Source organism: Cervus elaphus, chromosome 5, assembly GCF_910594005.1.
Source record: "Cervus elaphus chromosome 5, mCerEla1.1, whole genome shotgun sequence".
Taxonomy (NCBI): Eukaryota; Metazoa; Chordata; class Mammalia; order Artiodactyla; family Cervidae; genus Cervus; species Cervus elaphus.
The window spans coordinates 93223912-93242316 of NC_057819.1; the positions used below are offsets into that span (position 1 = coordinate 93223912).

The 18405-nt window shown below is 59.9% G+C and overlaps 1 protein-coding gene across 16 annotated transcripts in view; it reads right to left on the reverse strand.

Annotated features, from left to right (window-relative positions):
* MYO18A (myosin XVIIIA) overlaps window positions 1-18405 on the reverse strand; it is a 102053-nt gene that overhangs the window by 28340 nt on the left and 55308 nt on the right. For 10 of the 16 annotated variants that reach the window (XM_043903250.1, XM_043903249.1, XM_043903241.1 and 7 more), the window contains 20 exons: window positions 17764-17851; window positions 17448-17554; window positions 17148-17324; window positions 16588-16801; window positions 16108-16250; window positions 15464-15564; window positions 14683-14746; window positions 14324-14468; window positions 13962-13982; window positions 12626-12637; window positions 11644-11820; window positions 11373-11463; window positions 10962-11154; window positions 10034-10120; window positions 7852-7993; window positions 7516-7675; window positions 7042-7228; window positions 6468-6714; window positions 4410-4519; window positions 966-1031 (listed from right to left, as the gene is read on the reverse strand). In XM_043903250.1, coding sequence (XP_043759185.1) covers window positions 966-1031; window positions 4410-4519; window positions 6468-6714; window positions 7042-7228; window positions 7516-7675; window positions 7852-7993; window positions 10034-10120; window positions 10962-11154; window positions 11373-11463; window positions 11644-11820; window positions 12626-12637; window positions 13962-13982; window positions 14324-14468; window positions 14683-14746; window positions 15464-15564; window positions 16108-16250; window positions 16588-16801; window positions 17148-17324; window positions 17448-17554; window positions 17764-17851 — 2532 coding nt within the window. The remainder of the gene's footprint in view (window positions 1-965; window positions 1032-4409; window positions 4520-6467; window positions 6715-7041; window positions 7229-7515; window positions 7676-7851; window positions 7994-10033; window positions 10121-10961; window positions 11155-11372; window positions 11464-11643; window positions 11821-12625; window positions 12638-13961; window positions 13983-14323; window positions 14469-14682; window positions 14747-15463; window positions 15565-16107; window positions 16251-16587; window positions 16802-17147; window positions 17325-17447; window positions 17555-17763; window positions 17852-18405) is intronic. The other 6 variants (XM_043903254.1, XM_043903252.1, XM_043903253.1 and 3 more) reach the window with 2 other exon arrangements.

Consider the following 18405-nt stretch of genomic DNA (forward strand, 5'->3'; position numbering starts at 1 on the left):
CCCTCCCTCTCTGCGGACAGATGGACAGTCCAGAACCCTCCCAGGGGCTCCCCACTGCTCTCTGCCCACCTCGGCCCTTGGAGCACGTCCGTGGATGCTGTCTGTCAGCCTCCCAATCTCGGTAGGGGGACACGCAGGCTCCCGGCCCCGAGGGAGGGACACCCGGCTGGCCCTCTGGGGTGGAGTGATGCAGCAGACTGGCACTCAGGGCCGGGCACGCCTGCCTTTTATGTGCGTTCCAATCAGGTGAGGAACCCGGCCTGTGGGCAGGCGGCGGCGGCACAGACTCACAGAGCCCTGCTTCCTCTCTGCGACCCTGGACAGCTCAGCAACAAAGACACGCTTTCCGCCTCTCCCAGCTCTCCCTTCTGTCTTCCCCATTCCCCACGCCAGGACTCAGGCCGACTCAGGACCACCTTCCGACCCACTCCCTCCTGACATCACAGAGGTATTCCTAGCACTGAGCAAGCCATTTACTGACAGGAAAGCAGAGTCAGGTTTGCTGCAGCTGGAGCATCTAACTTCCCGGCCCCCGGCCCTGAAGGGGGCAGCTTGAAAAGAAGCAGTTGTAGCAATAGTGTCAGTCAATCAGTCGTGTCTGACTCTTTGCGACCCCATGGACTGTAGCCCCCCAGGCTCCTCTGTCCACGGGATTCTCCAGGCAAGAATACTGGAGTGAGTTGCTATTCCCTTTTCCAGGGGATCTTCCCAACCCAGAGATCAACCCTGGGTCTCCTGCATTGCAGGTGTGTTCTTTATCATCTGAGTCACCAGGGAAGCCCATTTGAGAGGAAGCACAGCCCCAAAGCAGCTGGGGTGAGGGGCTGGGAGGCAAGACCCAGCAGGGGCCCCAGGAGACTCCAGAAGTTGGACTGAGCAGGGAGGGCAGGAGGGGAGGACCAGCCACTCGGACAAGGGTGACCAGAGAGTGTGGGCCCGGCTGCCTTCCTGCAGGGTCAACTCACCCGGCTCAGGCCCATGCAGCAGCTGCTCTTCTCCAGGTCCAAGGACTCTAGCAGCTCCTCCACCGCCTGCAAAGAGACGCCTCTGTCAGGAAGCCCACCCGGAGACTCCCCGCCTCCATGCAGGGCTTCACCCAGTCACTCAGCCCTTCTCATTCTCAGCTCAGTCTACTATGTGTTCAACAAGCACTTTCAGTGGTTTCTGCAGCACCAGGCTTTGTTGGATTCTGGGGATATAAAGATGACTGCAAGAGGAACAAAGCTATCTTGTTGGGGAGCCAGACAGGAAAACTGATGAAATGCACAGAGGAGGAGGCATCTAAGCCAGAGAAGGGGGCTGTGGAAGGCACCCGGAGGAGGTGTTGCTTGCGCTGTCTTTAGCTACAAGTAAGGATTAGCCAGACAGTAGGGGCGAGGGCATTTCAGGCAGAGGGACAAGCAGGCGCGAAGGCCTGGAAACATAAGACAGTCAGTGGGAAGCACTGAGGAAACTCCAGGTGGTTCAGAATAACTGGAGAGGGGTGGGCAGCAGTTAAGGGGCAGGTGGAGAGGAGGGCAGGGGCTAAAGGACGTGAGACTGTGTGCTCTGAGCCCCTGGAGGTTCTCTCCCTGGGAAGGGCGTGGTCAGGTTTGCTCTTTACAGAAATCCCACTGGCCCATAAGGGAGGATGCATGGACCCCTTAGGCAGGAATACGTAGGAGAGAAGACTAGAGCCTGACCCAAAGGGAGAAGAGGAGGGGGAGATGCAAGAGATGTTAAGAAGATGGAGCTTAGAGACCCCTGGTTGTCCAGTGGTTAAGACTCCACACTTCCAATGCAGGATTCAATCCTGGGTCCAGGAACTAAGATCTCACATGCCACGGGGTGTGGCCCAAAAAAAAAAAAAAAAAAAGGACAGAGCCTTGCTCAATGTGGGGGAGAGGTAGATGAGAGAGAGGAAGCTAGGGACACACAGAGGCTTCTGACTCGCATAGTAAATAAATAATGGTACCATTCTCAATCTCTAGTGGTCTCCCTGGCGGCTCAGTGGTAAAGAATCTGCCTGCAACGCAGGAGACCCCAGTTTGATCCATGGGTTGAGAAGATCCCCTGGAGAAGGGAATAGCAACCCACTTGCCTGGAGAATTCCTGAGACACAGGAGCCTGGCGGGCTACAGCCATGGGGTCGCAGAGAGTCAGACACGACTTAGCACATAACCAGTTTGGTCTGAGCATGGTGAGTTTGGGATGCAACAAGGCATCCAGGTAGAAGAGTTAGAAAGCAGCTAAACAGAAACGCATGTCTGGAGCGGGAGAGAAGCCTGGGCTAGAGGTATTGATCTGGGAGTCATCGATATATATGCAGTAATTGAAGTGATGGGTGTGAATGAGGTTGCCTAGGAAGAGGGTGTTGCATAGAAAACAGACACGGTCAAGGACAGAGTCTTAAAGAAGAGAGGGACCTTTACTTCAGGGGCATGTGGACGAAGGGAAGCTCAGAGGGACTGAGAAAGAGAGGAGAGGGAGGCGAGGGCAGAACCAGGAGTGGCAGCAAAGAAACTGGGCGGAGAATGCCTCAAAAGGAGCAGGGCTGGCACGTGCTGGCGAGAAGCACTGAAATGTGCCCTGAGCTCTGGCAACATGGAGGGCTTGGGAGGATAAGCCCGTCCCGGGTGTCCTCGGGGTGGGAACCGGGGGGAAGGATGAACGGCAGGAGGGAAGTCAATGTTGACGGCCCAGGGCACCAGGGAGGGTTGATGGAGGTTCCCTTCTGAACGTAACATCTGTGGACTACTTCACTCAGAGAAAAGAGCCGGCGGGGAAGGAGAGGTGGAAGGGACAGGAGACAGGAAGACATCGTGCTGATGGAGCAGCTCTCCAGAGAGACCAGAGGGAATGGGTTCTAAAGCCCAGGAGGAAGGGACTGGATGAGATGTGCCCTTCCCGCACACAGACAGGAGGGCGGGGGAGGAGGGGACACCCGGAGAGGACTGCACAGGGCCCAGAGGAGGTTGGAACCCCGATCTGTATTAGGGTTTGGAGGCAAGGTCAATTGCTGGGAAGGTGCAGTAGGGGAGGGTTCGAGGGGAAAGACGGAGAATGGAATAGCAGAGGAGCTCGGAATAGAAGCCAGGTAAGGATGGAGCACATGGAAAACCAGAGATCACGGACCTAGAGGAATTCCAGCCCCCACAGTTGTGTCATTTTCTCCCACAGCCCTTTGGGAGCTCCAATCCAAGGAGGGCTTAATGCCCAAAGGTGGCCCTTCAGGGAGAGGGTTGGGCAGGGCAGGTGCTCTGGGAGACTGAGGAGCTGAGGGTGGTGAAAACCAACTGGACCACGGCATCCAGACTGAGAGGAAGAGGAAGGGAAGTCAGGAAGGGATGGACAGAGCAGAGAAAATGGAGTGGGGCTGAGAAATGAGAAGTCTCGATGGAGTCACAGAGCGGGTGTCCCAAGAGGGAGAGGTGATGAGCCGCACAGACAGGAGGCTGTGGTCAGAGATTTCAGAAGCAGAGCACTTCCAGAGATGATGAGGTGCTGGGTGTAGTCCTGAGGGGGAGGTGGGAATGGAGGTCAAGGGTCAGAGAGAAGGGGGCGTGGCTCGGGTCATCTACATCCATGCCAAGGTCACCCACATCCACGCCAAGGTCACCCTGGACACTGGCAGGTCCCAGATGGACAGGGTGGAGAGAGGGTCTCTGAGGCTCCATCAGTGTGGGTCTGTGACTCAGGGGGCTAGCAGGAGGTGTGGGGGTCCTGCCCCATCTGCCATAGTAGGCTCCCTTGTAGGAAAGCCAACCTAAGGCCTAAGATGCCTTTCGAGTCAGGCTGTGCCTGAGGCCAGGGCACAGCACAGGAGGATTCCTCTGCTCAAAGAGCCCTTTGCCTCTCCGAGGAGCTGCCTCTGGGGGTCAGCGTGACAGCCAAGAATGGCAGGAAGACATCCCTTTGTGTGGCAGGAAGTCACCAACCTGACTGACAAGGGCCCGCCCCGGGAGCCCGAGGCTCACCCTGCACCAGGGAGGTGCTGCCACGTCAACTTTCTCCTGGGTGGGATGCCTGCCTCACCCCTGGGCAGCTTCCTGTTGGAGGGAATGGTCCCTGACATAGAGGTCAAGGCTGAGGGGCCCAGGTGCTACCGGTGGGGCATCCAAAACGCTAGTTCTAATCTGCCCCCCCAGGAGGCTCTTGGGTGACTGTCTGGCTCAGCAGAGAGCAGACACCCTCACCTCGGGCCTTGAGAGCAGGTGGCTCTTCTGTGATTCCTGCAGTCCATGTCCCGGGCTGCCTTCCCTCCACTGGCCAAGCCCGTTGCCAAGTGCCCACCCCAGCCTTGGTTGGCACAAACCAGGCACCTGAGCAAGGGCCAGCCTGGTCGTCTCTTGGCAAGGGAGGGCAGCTGGCTCAGAGGGGTCTGAGCAGTGGGAGGAGGGTCCGGTGGGGCCGTGGGGGCCCAGACCTACCCGCCTTTCGTCCACCACGATGTAGTTGCGCCCGTGCTTCTTGGTCAGGTGCGGGGCCAGGACATCAAAGCGGCGGCGGAACTCGGAAAACACCATGTGGTCAGGGTAACCTGGGGAGACAGGAGCCCGGAGCCAGGCCCGTCAGCCTCGTCTGCTCCCAGGGAATGATGTCTTGAGGACTTCATAAAATGAGGGCATCAGGGAGTAGCAGAGAGGAAAAGTGCAAGTGCTTGGGGCTGGAATCCTGCCCTGGCTCTTCCTATCACGTGACCTTCGATGAGTCACTCAACCTCTCTGAGCCTCGGTTTCCTCATCTTTAAATGGTGAGCCCTCCCACTTATCCTGCAGTCACAGTGCTTACAGGAGAAAACATGGAGAAACAAGCTTGGCTCACTTGTTGAACGTTCAGTAAAACGTTCTCTTCCTTTCCTCAGTTCCCTGAGGCAGGTATCAGAAAGGGCACCCCTCCTGCCCCTATCCTGACTGTGGGCCCCCGGCCAGGTGACCAGAAAGCCTCCCTTTCCCTAAAGAGTGTCGGCTCTAGCAGAGATCCGCTACCGCCTGGACTTAAAGGCTAGAGCAAGGTCAGGATGTAGGCCAGTGAGAGGTAACCCCAAGTCACCCAGAGGACCCCAGAGCCCACAGCAGAGGACCAAGAGACCTACTCCAGCAGAATCTCAAACCAAAGAAGTCTTAGAGCTGGAAAGAACTCATCCTCCAGACGTGGAAACTGAGGCCCGCGAGGTGGAGGGACAGGCTTGCTCAAGGTCCCAAGGAGCAGCTGAGGGCAGCCCTGGATTCCAAACCAGGGCTCCCAGCAGCCCTTCTGGGGCTGGCTCTGCCATGGCAGCCGGAGCTGCTCTGGGAAACCCTCCAACTGAGAGAAGGGCTGATGCATGTGCCTGATAATTGAAACAGGAGGCGGGGGCCGCCGAGGGGCCAAGACAAAGTGAGCTATTGATTGTATCTGAATTGCAATTAAATTGATGGGCTGGGATAGCAGGTCTGGACGCCTGGCATCTTAATTAATCATCAGTGCTATCGATGGGGGCTGGGGGCTGGGGGGGGGGAGGGGGGCCCTGCCGCTGCTGGCCGCATCGACCTGCTTGTTTGAGTAAAGCACATTGATTTTGGTTCAGAGCGGTAACAATCTGGTTTTGAAATAATAAACACCAACTCCATATCAAGACGTGGGGACAGATCGATGATTTATTTTCAGCAGGGCAGGGAGCCCGTTTCCTGGCTCTGGCTGCTAAGAAAAAATGACGGTGCCCCTGGGGTGCTTCCAGGAGACCTGGCTGTTGGTGGGTGGGAGCCTGCCTGCTCCTCCAGCTAAGGGGGAAAAGGGCAGAAACCTGGCAACTCATAACGTCTCGGGCAAACGAAACGCTATGTGGAAGCTGGTCTGCTTAGGTCAGATCTTCTCTGCCATTCATGAGCTGTGTGACCTAGGGAAAGCTACTTACCCTCTCTGAGCCTCAGCTGCCTCATCTGGGGATGATACTCGTACCTACATCTCCTGAGGTTGTTGTGAGGATTACATGAGTTAATCTGTGTGGTATGTTTAGCATAGCATCTGGTATACTATAAAAGCACTAAGGATGTTAACTACTATTATTATCATCTTCTCTGGCCCCCTCTTCTAGATTTGTCCATAGAAAGGGTCTATCTGACCTTTCTTGGGAATTTCAAGTTCTGCAGAAAGAGTTAGCACCTCATTTCTCACTGGCCCCTTCTTACAGGCAGCTGCTCCAGTAGGACACTGGGTCAGCTGTGGGCAGAGTTGACCTGCCCAGACCAGGGGAGGGGAAGGAGACAGCTGTGGGGACAGGGCATGTGGTGGGGCGGGGATGAAGAGGGCTGGACTGTGGAAGAGAAAGGAGATCAGCAGGCTGGAGAGCTGCAAGGAGAGACGCCAGAGGAGGCAGTGACAGAGAAGAGCGAGGTCCAGGGTTGGTGGGAGACGGGAGAGGAGCAGCTCCCCTCCAGACCCCGCGGTGGGGGTCCCTGTTGGAGCGGTGGGGAGGGCAGGGGCTGCTCTGGGAGGGAGGGCCCCACCTTGGCGGTACATGCGCATGGCGTCGAGCAGGCGGGAGCCCCGGAGCTGGGCCCGCAGCAGCGGCACGTCCAGCGGCAGGAGGCCGCCGGCCTCGCAGTGCTCTCCCGGGGGCAGGTCCAGCTCGCTGCTGCTGCTGACTCTGCGGGAGGCGGCGGAGCGGGGCTCCCCGGCCCAGCCCTCCGCTACGGGCAGGAAGCAGTGCACGAAATGCAGTTTGGACTTCTTCACGGTGTCAATAAGGGCGTCCTGCCGAAGCGGAAGGATCTGCCCTCAGTGGGCGCCGACAGCGCGAGCCAGGAGGCGGGGACCCGGGCGCCAGCATCTCCACCCTGGGCAGGATGGCAGGGGGCCCCCTCCCTCCCCCGGCCAGGACAAGCCTGCCTCTACCAGGCCCCGGAGACTGCTCACAGGCGGCAACATTGAGCAAGGACTGCGCGCCCCACCCCACCCCCGTGAGCCGCGACGGAGGCAAGTGGGGTGCTGAGCGGGCACGGGTGACCTGTGTGCCCAGGAGGCCCCCGGCCGCCTGCCAGTGTTCTGGAAGTGCCCCGGGGCCCCCGCGGGCACACTCACCACCTGCAGCTTAATCTGGATGCACAGGGACTTCTTCTTGACCGCCGCCATCCCGGTGGTGAAGGTCTTCCGCATGCTGGTGGCCCGGCGCAGCGCCAGCTGCGAGCCGCCCTCCAGGCCTGCGATGGAGCCTGAGAGCACCGTGGCGCCGCCCGCCCGGCCCAGAAACAGGTTGCTGATAATTTTTCTGCCCGGGGAGAGGAGGCCAAGGAAGGGAAAGGTCTCACTCATGGAGCCCGTAGAGGCCGGCTGCCCCTTCTGGCAGCTCCTAGGACGCCCCACCACCCCCACATGACTGTGGCCAGGGGTCTAGGTTATCTGGGTGTGTGGGGGCGGATGGAGGGCCCTCCCCCTCCCCTCCCCCTCCCCCTCCCCCTCCCCCGCCCCTCCCTCATCCGACAGAGACACTGCAGAAGAAGCCCTCAAACAGCGAGAAGAGAAAATCGGGGCGCATAGAGCCAGTGGCGCTCTTACTTCTGGGAGTCCTGTAGGAGCCGGGGGGCGTTCTGGGCGGCCGGGTTCTGCTTGGTGTAGCTCAGCCAGCCCGCTGTGTTGTACTCCACCCAGTTGGTGCCGTGGCTGTGGCCCAGGAGGAAATGGTGCGATTTGCTGCTGTGGAGGAGGGGGCTCTGGCCTGGTTTGGGTCAGGGGGAGAAGCAAGGTTCAGATCATCAGGGCCCAGGCCCCCCACTCCACCCCAAAGCCTATGGACTCAGTGAGCCCCATCCCGGGCAAGGCCAGTTGGACCCGTATATACATAACCAGGTTCTCAGGAGAGGAAGTGGGGAGCGGCCCTCCAGGGCCACCCACCTTTCTTGTCACCTTCCTGCGGGCCATAGTAGGAAAACAGGCGCTGCAGGAGGGTGTCCTCCGTGGCCCCTGGGACCAGTGCCTCCTCTTCCAGCAGCCACAGCAGGCCCCTCGCCTCATCTGTGCGGGCCAGCGAGCGGACCTGTGAAGGCGGAAAGAAGTCCCACGGGGTCACACGGAGCTGTGGAGAGGGGGCCAGGACCGCTGGTTCCCAGCCACACACTCTGAACATGCCACACAGATACACACACACCCCCTCCAGCTCCTGCCGCTCACGGCTGCCATCCTGTGGAGCAGGTGGGCAGCAAGCAGCAAGTGGGGCAGAGAGAGGAGCCCACAGCACAACATGATTCCTAGGACCTGTGTCCAGAGTCCCCAAAGACTGAAGGCTTCTTATGAACGCCAAGCCCACATCCAGAGGCTCTCCTCCACCTTCAGCCCCGGGGAGGTCAGGGGGGGCTTGGGCAAGACCCATGTTGCCTGCACTCTCTGGGTATCACCTTCTAGGCACATTAAAGAGCAGGTCTGTAAGGCCCTGAGTACAAAGGATGGCCCAAAGGAGGCTGTCAGTAAGAGGAAAGAGCCGGCTGTGGGGTGACCCCTGGTCCCCCCAAGAGGGGAGAACCCAGAGAGGGCCTGGAGCTCTGCGGGTGGGGTCACTGCAGGGTCATAAACTTGAGTGCCGAAAGCCTAAGACGGTTGACTTAATGCATGTGGCAGGTAAAATGGGCAGAGCTGGGGTGTCCGGGGAGCAGTGTCTGCATCTACCAGCTCCCACTCAGCAGTAGCCACCTGCCGTCCTGGAAGAACTCGGCCCTGAGAGTGTAGGTAAATCCCCCAGTTTTTCGAGAGAATGCAGAAATACTGAACTCCGTTTCTAATTCCCCACATAGACCAAACAACTAGGTGTGAGGGCGCCTTTTCTATGCAGTTCCCAGGTCTTCCTTGGGCAAGAAGGACTCTGGCCTGGCCTCTAGGGACTGAGGACAAGAGAAGTAGAGAAGTGCCTTCTTTGACCCCAGCTGCCCAAGGGAGACTGTGTGCTGACCAGGAGGAAGCAGAAGGTGGCTACGGACCGGCAGGCAACAGGCTAGCTGGAGCTGTGTGGTAGGAATGAGCAGGAAGCTACTGGAGGGAGGGGTGAGTGGTGGGCGGGGCACGAAGGGCTTCTTTGCCCAGAGGTGCAGCTGCCGATGCCAAGGCCCATCAGGCGAGGGGGGTCAGAGGAACAAAGGGACAGCTAAGCGCTATCCAAACACACCACCTGACCCACTGCTGCATGTAAGCCTCCTGGGCCAACTGGCCCACCTCCTGGGAAGGGCAAAGACTCTCAAGGGAGGCCTCGGTGGGGGCCCAGGTATCAGGAAGAAAAGCCAACTTCCCCCGGGGAGGTGGGGGACTCGGGCACATTAAGCACTTGTCCCAGGGGGATGGATACTCGTTCTCCCAGGGCCCCACCCCTGGGCCAGAGCCTTCCCACGGTGAGGAAGGGAAAGGAGGTAGGATCCAAGCAGAGGAGGGAGATCGGCAACCTGGTAACATTGCCGGTTCTTCAATCAAGCACCTTATGAAGCTTCCCTAACTGAAGACGACTGCCAAACGCCAAGTGCCCATCAGGCCAGCCCGTCCCCCAGGCAGCAACGTGCCCAAGACGCTTGCCCAGCGAGTGACGAAGCCCATCCCCAGAATGAGGGGCAAGGGCTCACACCCACACAGCCCCTCGGTGTGGTATCTGCACACTGTACCTATATTCAGGCAGAATGCCACCTCCTCACCCTGTTGTTCCTGTACTTGGGGACAAGGGGCGGGGATGACTGCGTCCTCTGGGTCTAGCCAGGCCCTCACCCGCGAGGAGGTGGCACGAGGGCTCCCGGCAGACACACCTGAAGCACAGCTGAGACAGGGCCTACGCTCAGACACCCGGGGCGAAGCTCCCTACCGCACCAGGGCTGGAGGTCACAGTATCTGCTTCCTGGCCAGACCAGCTGACAGCTGAGGGCAGGGCACATGACTTCAAAGTGCTTGGTATCTGGGCCTGACTGCTGCACGCCCCCACCCCACCCCCCGCCCACAGTGCCCCCTCCGACTGGCAGGCAGCAGCTCATAAGGGGAGGACTCTACCGAGGGAGAAGAATGGGAAGGGTGATAAAAGGCCAGCCCAGGCCCTCCCTGGGATTCCTACCAGGGACTGATGGGATGCCTGGTCCACGGCGGCTACAGAGTCATCCGTGGCCGGCTCCAAGTCATCAAACGCCAGCTCGATGTTCTCCTAGGAAGGAAGGCGGGGTGGTAGTGAGCACGGGGCCGTGTGCAGCCCTACAAGCAGGCCAGGCTGGGGATGCTGGGGTCAACAAGTCCAACGTCCCATCAGAGCGGGAGGGACACTCCAGCAGCCTGACTGATGGACGCTCACCCCCTCCCAAGTCCCCGCACTGTGTCTCTGGACAGTTAACCTTCTCCTCACCGCCTTCACGGTGAGCTAAAGTCTTGTACACATTCCTGTTACTCATACCCGCTGATCTGGCCACCTGGAGTTAGCCCACTCTCGATTTCACATACTCATCCTCGAAATACTTGAACAACTGTCATTTTCCTCATGAATCTTCTCTCATCCAAGATAAATATCACCCCCCCCATACCCCCCAGCTCATTCAACTCAGCTCCAAGTGAGGTAGGATTCTCAGATCCCATCTCGGATACCCTTTTATGGAAGTGGGGGGGGGTGGCGCTTAATAATTAGTCTTCATCCTAACACACCAGGAGACAGGGAAGGCCAGGCCAGATACACATGGAGACAGGAATTGCCCAGTGATGGTTCATGGGGCCAAGGCAGATAACCTTGAATGCAGGCAAAGAGGGACTCCCAGGGAGGGACTCTGCATGCATCTTTGGCGTGTTGGAGAGCAAACTCCACAAAGAAAGGATGCGGCCTCGGCAGGAAAAGCCTCCTGCTCCAGAGAGCACAGGGGACAGAAACGTCAGAGTAAAGAGCCGGGTAGGGAGCAGCCGGCGGGAAATCCGCTGCATCCACAGATACCCCCCGACTCCGAGTGTGCCAGGGCCAGGCGAGCCTGGGGGTGCGAGGCGGCAGGGGCAAGGTCAAGCACTACCTCCTTGTATCTTTCCAACTCCTGAACGAAGGTCCGCTCATGGAAGAGCCTCTGCAGCCGGTCTTGGGCGTAGTTGTGGCACAGCTCCTCAAAGGAGGCCCCGCGGGCCGACCCACCCTGCTCAGGGTTCTGGAAGCCTGGGGTGTCCACAATCATCACAGAGCAGAGGGAGTGCTGGCTGGACTTGAGAGCCCTGCCCAGGGAGAGCCAGGTCAGAGCCTCCCAGCGCGGCGCCCCGGTGGCCAGGCAGCCCACCCTGCCCTGAGCCTGATCCCCATCCCTGCCCAGGAGCCCAGGACCTGTGGGGAGGACTCAGCTGGTGGAGGCTGGCTCTGCCTCAGCGACCCCACAGGCAAAAGGCATCAACCCTACCTGTGTCAGGCCAGGAAGCCGAGAGTGCCTGGCACCCACCTGTTCGCCAGGGAGATGAGAAGCGTGAAGAGCTCGCTGTAGAGGCCGGACGCCATGCCCTCCAAGCACTCCAGCGCACTCAGTTTGGGGCCTGTGGGCAAGAGGGTCAGCTCTATCTCCTGCTCCCTGGGACTCCATACCTGGGCGTGCCCACCCCCCCCCCCCCACCCAGGCCCAGGCAGCACGGAGCATCTGTTCGCCCAGCAGTCTGCCCACCCAGAGATGGCAGCGCACCCCGGAAGAGGCCTCCGATTGCATGGGACTGGGGTACCTGTGCCCTCGCCCAGGCTGCTCTCCTCGGGGCCCTGGCGGAAGGACGTGGAGCGCTGCAGGGTGCCACCCTGGTGGTGGTGCTTGAAGATGGCCGAGGAGAGCTCTTCCAGGCTGCAGCCCAGCAGGTACGCAGCCTTCTGGGCCCACTCGTGGCGGGCAAACTGCCTGCGCCCAGCTATGAAGTAGAAAAAAGAATCTAGCCTCTTGGCTCTGCTTCCTCAGGCTGCTAGATGACCACTGTGCCCTTCGGCTCCCTTGCTCCCGTAGCGATAGGGAACAGGCACCCTCCAGAAGGAAAAAACAGCCCTGATGACATCAGCAAGAGCTTCAGGCATAACAGGGACAACCAGCAGCTGCCAGTGTCTCTCAGGGGTGGCGTTTCGGACTGTTTGTGACCCCATGGACTCCCTCCCCTCCAGGCTCCTCTGCCCGTAGAAGTCTCCAGGCAAGAACACTGGAGTGGGTTGCCATTTCCTTCTCCAGGGGGACCTTCCCCACCTAGGGATTGAACCCCAGCCTCCTGCATTGCAGGCAGATTCTTTACTGTCTGAGCCACTAGGGAAGCCCCTTGGAGAGAATGAGCAGATCCAAAAAGAGGAGGTAACTCCAGGCTGCGGCCACCAGAGGGCTCCCCAACAGCTGGGAAAGCCCCTTTAGAGGGCTTGGCTCCAGGTGCCAGTGGTGGGGAAGGACCGAGGATGAGCCGGCCCACCTGTGAAAAGCACAGGACCAGCTGTGCCTGGTGGTGGTGGGGGGCGGGCAGCGTGTATCAGAAGAGTACTGGAGCCCCCCCACTTCCATGGACACACCAGGACCCTTCCCCTTCTCCCCAGGCATCCACCAGGGGAGATCTCAAATATCCACTGTGGCCCAACAGTAGGGAGGCAAAAAAGAGCTGCAGGGGACTGGGACGACGCGCCTCAGCCAACACGTGTCTAATCGCGGCAATTAGGGAACGCTAACAAGAAACAAGGTTTTACCTTCGGCAGCTTCTGTAAGGCAAAGGACCAGCATGCAGCATGCAAAGAAAAACAGCGTGTTAGCAAACAGTCATCAGCTGAGCCTGCCAGGCCCAGGGAAGGGCCTGTAGGGGGTGGGGGTTTGTGAAGATGAGCCGGACAGAGAACACAACCCACATTCAGAAACTCAGAAACACAAACACACACACTCATGTGCACACATTCACAGCCTCATAGTATTTGTATAGATATAATCACACTGACACACACAGAAAGAGACCCACAAATACTTTCTACCACACATACACACATGTGCACACACACACACACACCCACACACCCTGGAAAATCCTGGAAGCTCTGAAGAGGTAACAGACTCTGCTGAACACGGTCCACGTGCTGACGCACTCAGAACTCTCCACATGCACTCAGCACTGAGTAGGGCTACAGGAAACCTGGGCTTTCACCTCCTCAGAGTGAAAGACGCCCTCAACACACAACCATACACCCATCCACCTGCCCATCCACAAGTGTGGAGACAACTTTAACTCTGAGCCTGCTTCCTCTTGGGCAGGGATGCCACCTGCTGGGATCATAAGGTACCTACCTCATGATGCCTGCTCCTGCGTGCTCCCACCCTCCCTCCCACCCACCAGTGCTTCCTCACTCCTGCTGACAGCCTGGGGCCCTTCATATCCCAGAGGAAGATGAAGCCAGTGCCCCAGGTGCCGTTCAGAAGCAGCAGCCCTTTCTCCACACTGGAGGAGAAAGAGGCGAAGAGGCTCTTAGAGCGCCGGGCCATCCATATCATCTCGAGGAAGGCAGACCAAGCCAGACCAAACTCCAGCCATTCGTGAGACACCCAAGCACTAATGCCGAAGCTGCAGCCCATTCGATACCACGGCGCCTGCTGCCCCCTAGTGGCCGCCACCCTGACATGCAAGAGGAAAAGGCCCTTAATAACCACGGCGCCTGCTGCCCCCTAGTGGTCTCCACCCTGACATGCAAGAGGAAGAGGAACTCGAATACCAAACCAGTGAAGACTAGGGAAGATTGAGGGGAAACTGGCCTTGGGAAGCCCCAGGAAGCAACACACCCTTCCCCACCTATGCCCCAAGGAGGGCATCCTGAGAGGTTCCAGGACCTGTACGCAAAACACGTAGAAGCAGCTGTTCCTGGGGCTCTGAGAAGCCCCACCGCCCGCAGGCACCCTCTCCACCCTCAAACCTGGGGCTTCTCCCAGGCCAGTGCCCTCTGCTCTGATAGAATTAGCCCAGCCCCCAGAGAGAGCCCAGGGCAAGCACCAAGACAGGGCACGGTGGCCCCAACACCCCTGATCGGGGTCAAGGTCAGTTACCCGCTTGCTCCTCGGGGGCCTCTGTCAGGAAGGGAACAGAAGGAGAGTTATTCTGGGGGGCTGGGGCAGGCTACTCTGAGTTTGTACCCTCCCAGCCTCCGAACCCCCAAGCCCCCTGCTGTTCACAGCACTTCCGGCCACTGTCACCTCAGGCCAGGCCTCTGGCCATCACTGGCAGAGACGCTCTCTGGGTGTTTACAGGCTTCTGCTCTGATGAAGGGGACTGGGAAAAGGGACAAGCCAGAGAAGGGTTTCTGATAACAGGCAAGTCTGTGCGGGGCAAGGACAAACTGGGGGTGGGCCGGGCGCCCACCAGCTCTCCCAGGTGACCAGCCAGCCTGCTGGGCTCCACGGTGGGTTACCTTTGGTGGCGCCTGCAGCCCCCAGGTGGTAGATGGCAGCCAGGATGAGCCAGCAGACTTTCTGTTCGTCTGGGGAGACGCCCAGCACCTTCATGGCCGTCTGGAGCTTACTGAACTGCTGAGCCGCCTTCTGCTTCTCCTCAGGCTGCAGGGATGGACGGGCACACGGGCAACGGATCTCAGACGGGCTGTCCTTCTGGCCATCCCCATGTTGCTGGGCCCTCAGGGCGGCCCAGGCTGGGGTACTGCCACCCACCCAGAGCTGGGCTCCTGCTATTCCCCTGAGGCACTTCAGGCCACTTGAAGCTTCTCCTACTCCAAGGCCCCGGGCTGCCAACCCCTCCTCACAGGCCCCTCACCTTGGCCAGCGGCACAATCCCAAACACATTGTTCTCTGCCAAGTGGTTCAAGTGGAGCTCTGTCCTAGGGGTACATACGAGGTATCAGCGCAGGGCTGGGTCCCCACACCAAGTCCATCTCCCCACCAGGCTGGAGGCAAAGACTCTGCCTCCAGACTCAGTTCTGTCTCTCCACCATGCCCTCCCGTCAGGCACCTTTCCTAACTGGCCCGGATGCAAGGCTAGCACTGGCCCGGATGCAAGGCTGGGCTGCTTGCTCAGCCTTATCATTTATCCTTTTTTCAGTGAACACAGACAGCAAGCCCAAACGTCTAAAGGGAAGAGCCTGGCAGAGGAGCCAACATCGAGGCAAGGGGGCCAGCATGGAGGGCAATGGAGAAAAGGCTCGGCCTTCGGCCCCCACGTGGGCTCCAACACCAGCTCAGCCCCACACTGGCCGTGGGGCTGCGGGCAAGTCCCTGACCACCTGCCCCTCGGGGTGCTTTCCGCTCCAGATCTGGCATCACGGGGAGCAGAGATCCTGGCCAGGCCCTGGGGATGCTGAAGGGTCAATGGTGCCCCTCACCTACAGCCAGGCCCCCGGGGTCCAAGGCCAGGGAGCTCCAGTCACGCAAGGTCTATGGCTCATTCAGCTCATCACCTCCAGGGCCTAGCTCAGAGCCCAATACATAGCGGCCATGAAATAAACAACCGGCATGGGATGCAATCAGGGGGCAAAGCCCAGGAGCTGTCAGTGGGTGGGAGCCCAGAGCATCCTCCCAGTGCCCTCTGAACCACTCACCTGAGGGTACCATCCCCACAGGCCAGCAGGTAGTAGAAGACATTGAACGTGGCCTCACCGGCTGGACGTCGGGCCACACGCAGCTTTTCGAGAAGCATGGTCTGCAGCACAGCATAGAGGGTGTGTGGGCCAGAGGGCAGGCCCAGGTCAGGCTTCCCCGACCAGGCCCGTGGCAACAAGCGGCTGCATCTTATTCTCCAGGAGCTCAACCAGAGGCCAGATCACCTCATAGGCAAGAGTGGCGCAGACCCCAGAGCTGGGGAAGATCACAGGCCCTGCCACCCCATCCAGCCACCAGGGGAACCAGGCACTCGGTGTAAGCTATTTCACAAGCATGGAAGGGAACCAGCCTCAGAGGGGGGGCCTTACTTTACTGACAGGCCAGTCCTGCATGGGTCAATCAGGCTGAGAGAAGGCCCTGAGCAACTAAGGTGTGGGCCACCCCAGGATAGGCAGGAAGCCAAGCCATGCCCCACCCAGGGCAGGAGACATGGCAGGTGGGCAGAATATGGAGGCTCCGGGCAAAGCAGGCCCCTGCAGGGGCCGGGGTCCATTTCGTTGGGGGGAAAACGAGGTGCAGGAGAGTCTGGTTTCTAGGCATGAAATCGGACAGCCAGTCTCTTACTACCCTGCATGTCCCTCACCTGAATAGAGGCGGAGGCCACCTGGCCGGCCTGGTCAAAGTCCAGGGAGAGGATCTGGGAGAAGCGGGTGGCGTTGCCGTTCATGACGGTGGGGCTATTCCCAAAGGCTTCCAGGAGGGTGGACAGAGCCTGCCACTTGTCCACTGCAGAAGACAGGCCCCGAGGCTCTCAGAGGGCCAGGCACTGCTCGCCCCCAGCCACGCCCCCAGAGGCCCAGGCAGAATGGGAAGCCCAGCCCGTAGCTCCTCCCCTAGTACCCAAAGGCTGTTACTCACATCAGGACTGCTGGGGACAGAGGGGTTTTGAGGACAGAGAGGCCCGGGCGGAAAAGAGCTGGTATCTTGGCAGGGCCTCCATCCCCACCCCCTCTCCAGCCCCCGCCCCCTCTCCAGGCCCCGCCCCTCTCCCTCCGGCCCCGCCCCCTCTCCAGCACCCCGCCCCCTCCAGCCGATTCTGTTTCCCCGGTTGCCTCTGCCTCACCAGAGAACACCTTGTTCCCGCTGGTGCCTGCGATGGTGGCCAAATATTGCACCAGATGCTGGCAGCTGGTGGTCTTGCCACTGCCACTGCTGCCCAGGAGGATGATAGACTGGTCCTGACGGCTCATGAGCATCGCCCTGTAGGCGGTCTGGGCTACTGCGTAGATGTGGGGGCCCATGTCCTCCCGCCGACATCCCTTGAACATGTGCATCACCTTGGGTGTGAGAGGGATGGAAAGAAGGGGTGGGCGCTCTTAGCTGGCCCATGTGGACAGCCCTCACCCCCAAGACCCACAACTTTCTGGGCTTTTCACTCCAAAGGAGCCAGAAGGTTCGGAGGCTAAGGTCATGCATGGAAATGCAGATACCAGTCAAGTCCTGGCCTCTGTGTGAGGTTGGGGGGAGGGGGGTGGCTTCTGTCCCCATCTCTGGAAATGACTCCTGTCCCCAAGGTCACTGTGAGTGTGGACAGGAGCCCTGTGGGATGCCAAGTGAGAGAGGCAGAGCCGGGGAAGGTGGGCAAGGTGGGGAGGTGGAGGGTGGTGGGTCAGTGGGGCGCACCTTCTCCGAGTACACGGCCGGGGCCCCTCGGGGACTGAGGACCAGCAGGCTGGGGCCGGCGTACGTGTGCAGCAGGCTGGCCCCGTGGCGCTGGCGCAGCGTGTGCAGGACACTAGACTCGTTGAGGTACACCAGCGAGGCCAGATCCTCCAGACGGTCGCAGGAGGGAGCGTTGGCCTGCAGGATGGGACAGACAGGTGGGCACCGACGAAGCAGCAGATCTGGTCGGCCGCACCAGCAGACAGCCTGCCCAGCCCAGCACGGCCCCCCTCTGGTGCCCTCCACCAGCCTCCGGCGAACCTTCTCCACGTCATCCTCATCCACGTCCAGGACAGCCCCGTCGTGGTCAAGCTTCACACGCAGCTTCCCCTCGGGCAGGCTGAGCTCCTTGGATTTGAGCTGAGTGGCTGGAGAGCAGGGACAGACAGACAGACATGGGCCTGGGAAGCCGTGGCAGTCCTCTCTGGACCCTTCATGGTCCTGCCTTCTCCTGGCTGTGCTACCAGCCTCTCCCCGCGCACCATCCAGCCCTGGCCAGACCCAGAGGCCCACCAGCCGCCCAGTCCTGAAACCAGAGAGGCCCAGGCACCTGCCCCCTGGGCCTCCCCAGACTCACCCAGCGAGAAGCCATCCTTATGGACGAGCCACACCTTCTCTGTCTCATACCAGGCCTCCTCAGCTGCAATCTGCTCTTCTGTCTTCACCTGCCAGAGGGAGGGGAAGGACAGAGAGTCAGAGCCTGTTCTGGAAAGCAGGCAGGGACAGCGGGAGAGGAGATGCGTGACAGGAGGGGCTTCTGGACGAGCCACTGGGTGAAGGGGATAAGAGACATCAGAGATGTCAGAGAAGAAGGCGGGGGAGTCAGGAGCTGGTGGTGGGTGGTCCTGAGGAGCCCTGAGGACAAGGACACAGGACTAGGGACCCTGCCATCCCTGAGAGTCTGGAAAGACAGGGACACGTGGTGGGTGTGCCCAGGAGACAGCAGATCCCAGGAGAGCAAATCACCAGCTGCCCTCCTGCCCCCTCCCCGCGAAGCCTGGACCATCAGTATTCTGTGCCCCCAGCCCTCACCCTGGGCTGCAGCTGCTGTGACCTCACAGGCCCAGCTTCTCCATCATCACCTGACAGGCCCTCCTTCACCAAGCGGGGAAAAGGCATGTGCTCAAGATCTGAGAATGTCTCCCGGGGACTCAGTGCAAACTGATGGGACGGTCTGGAGTCCCACCCTCGTCCCTGGCCTCCCCCCAGAGGATGCTCT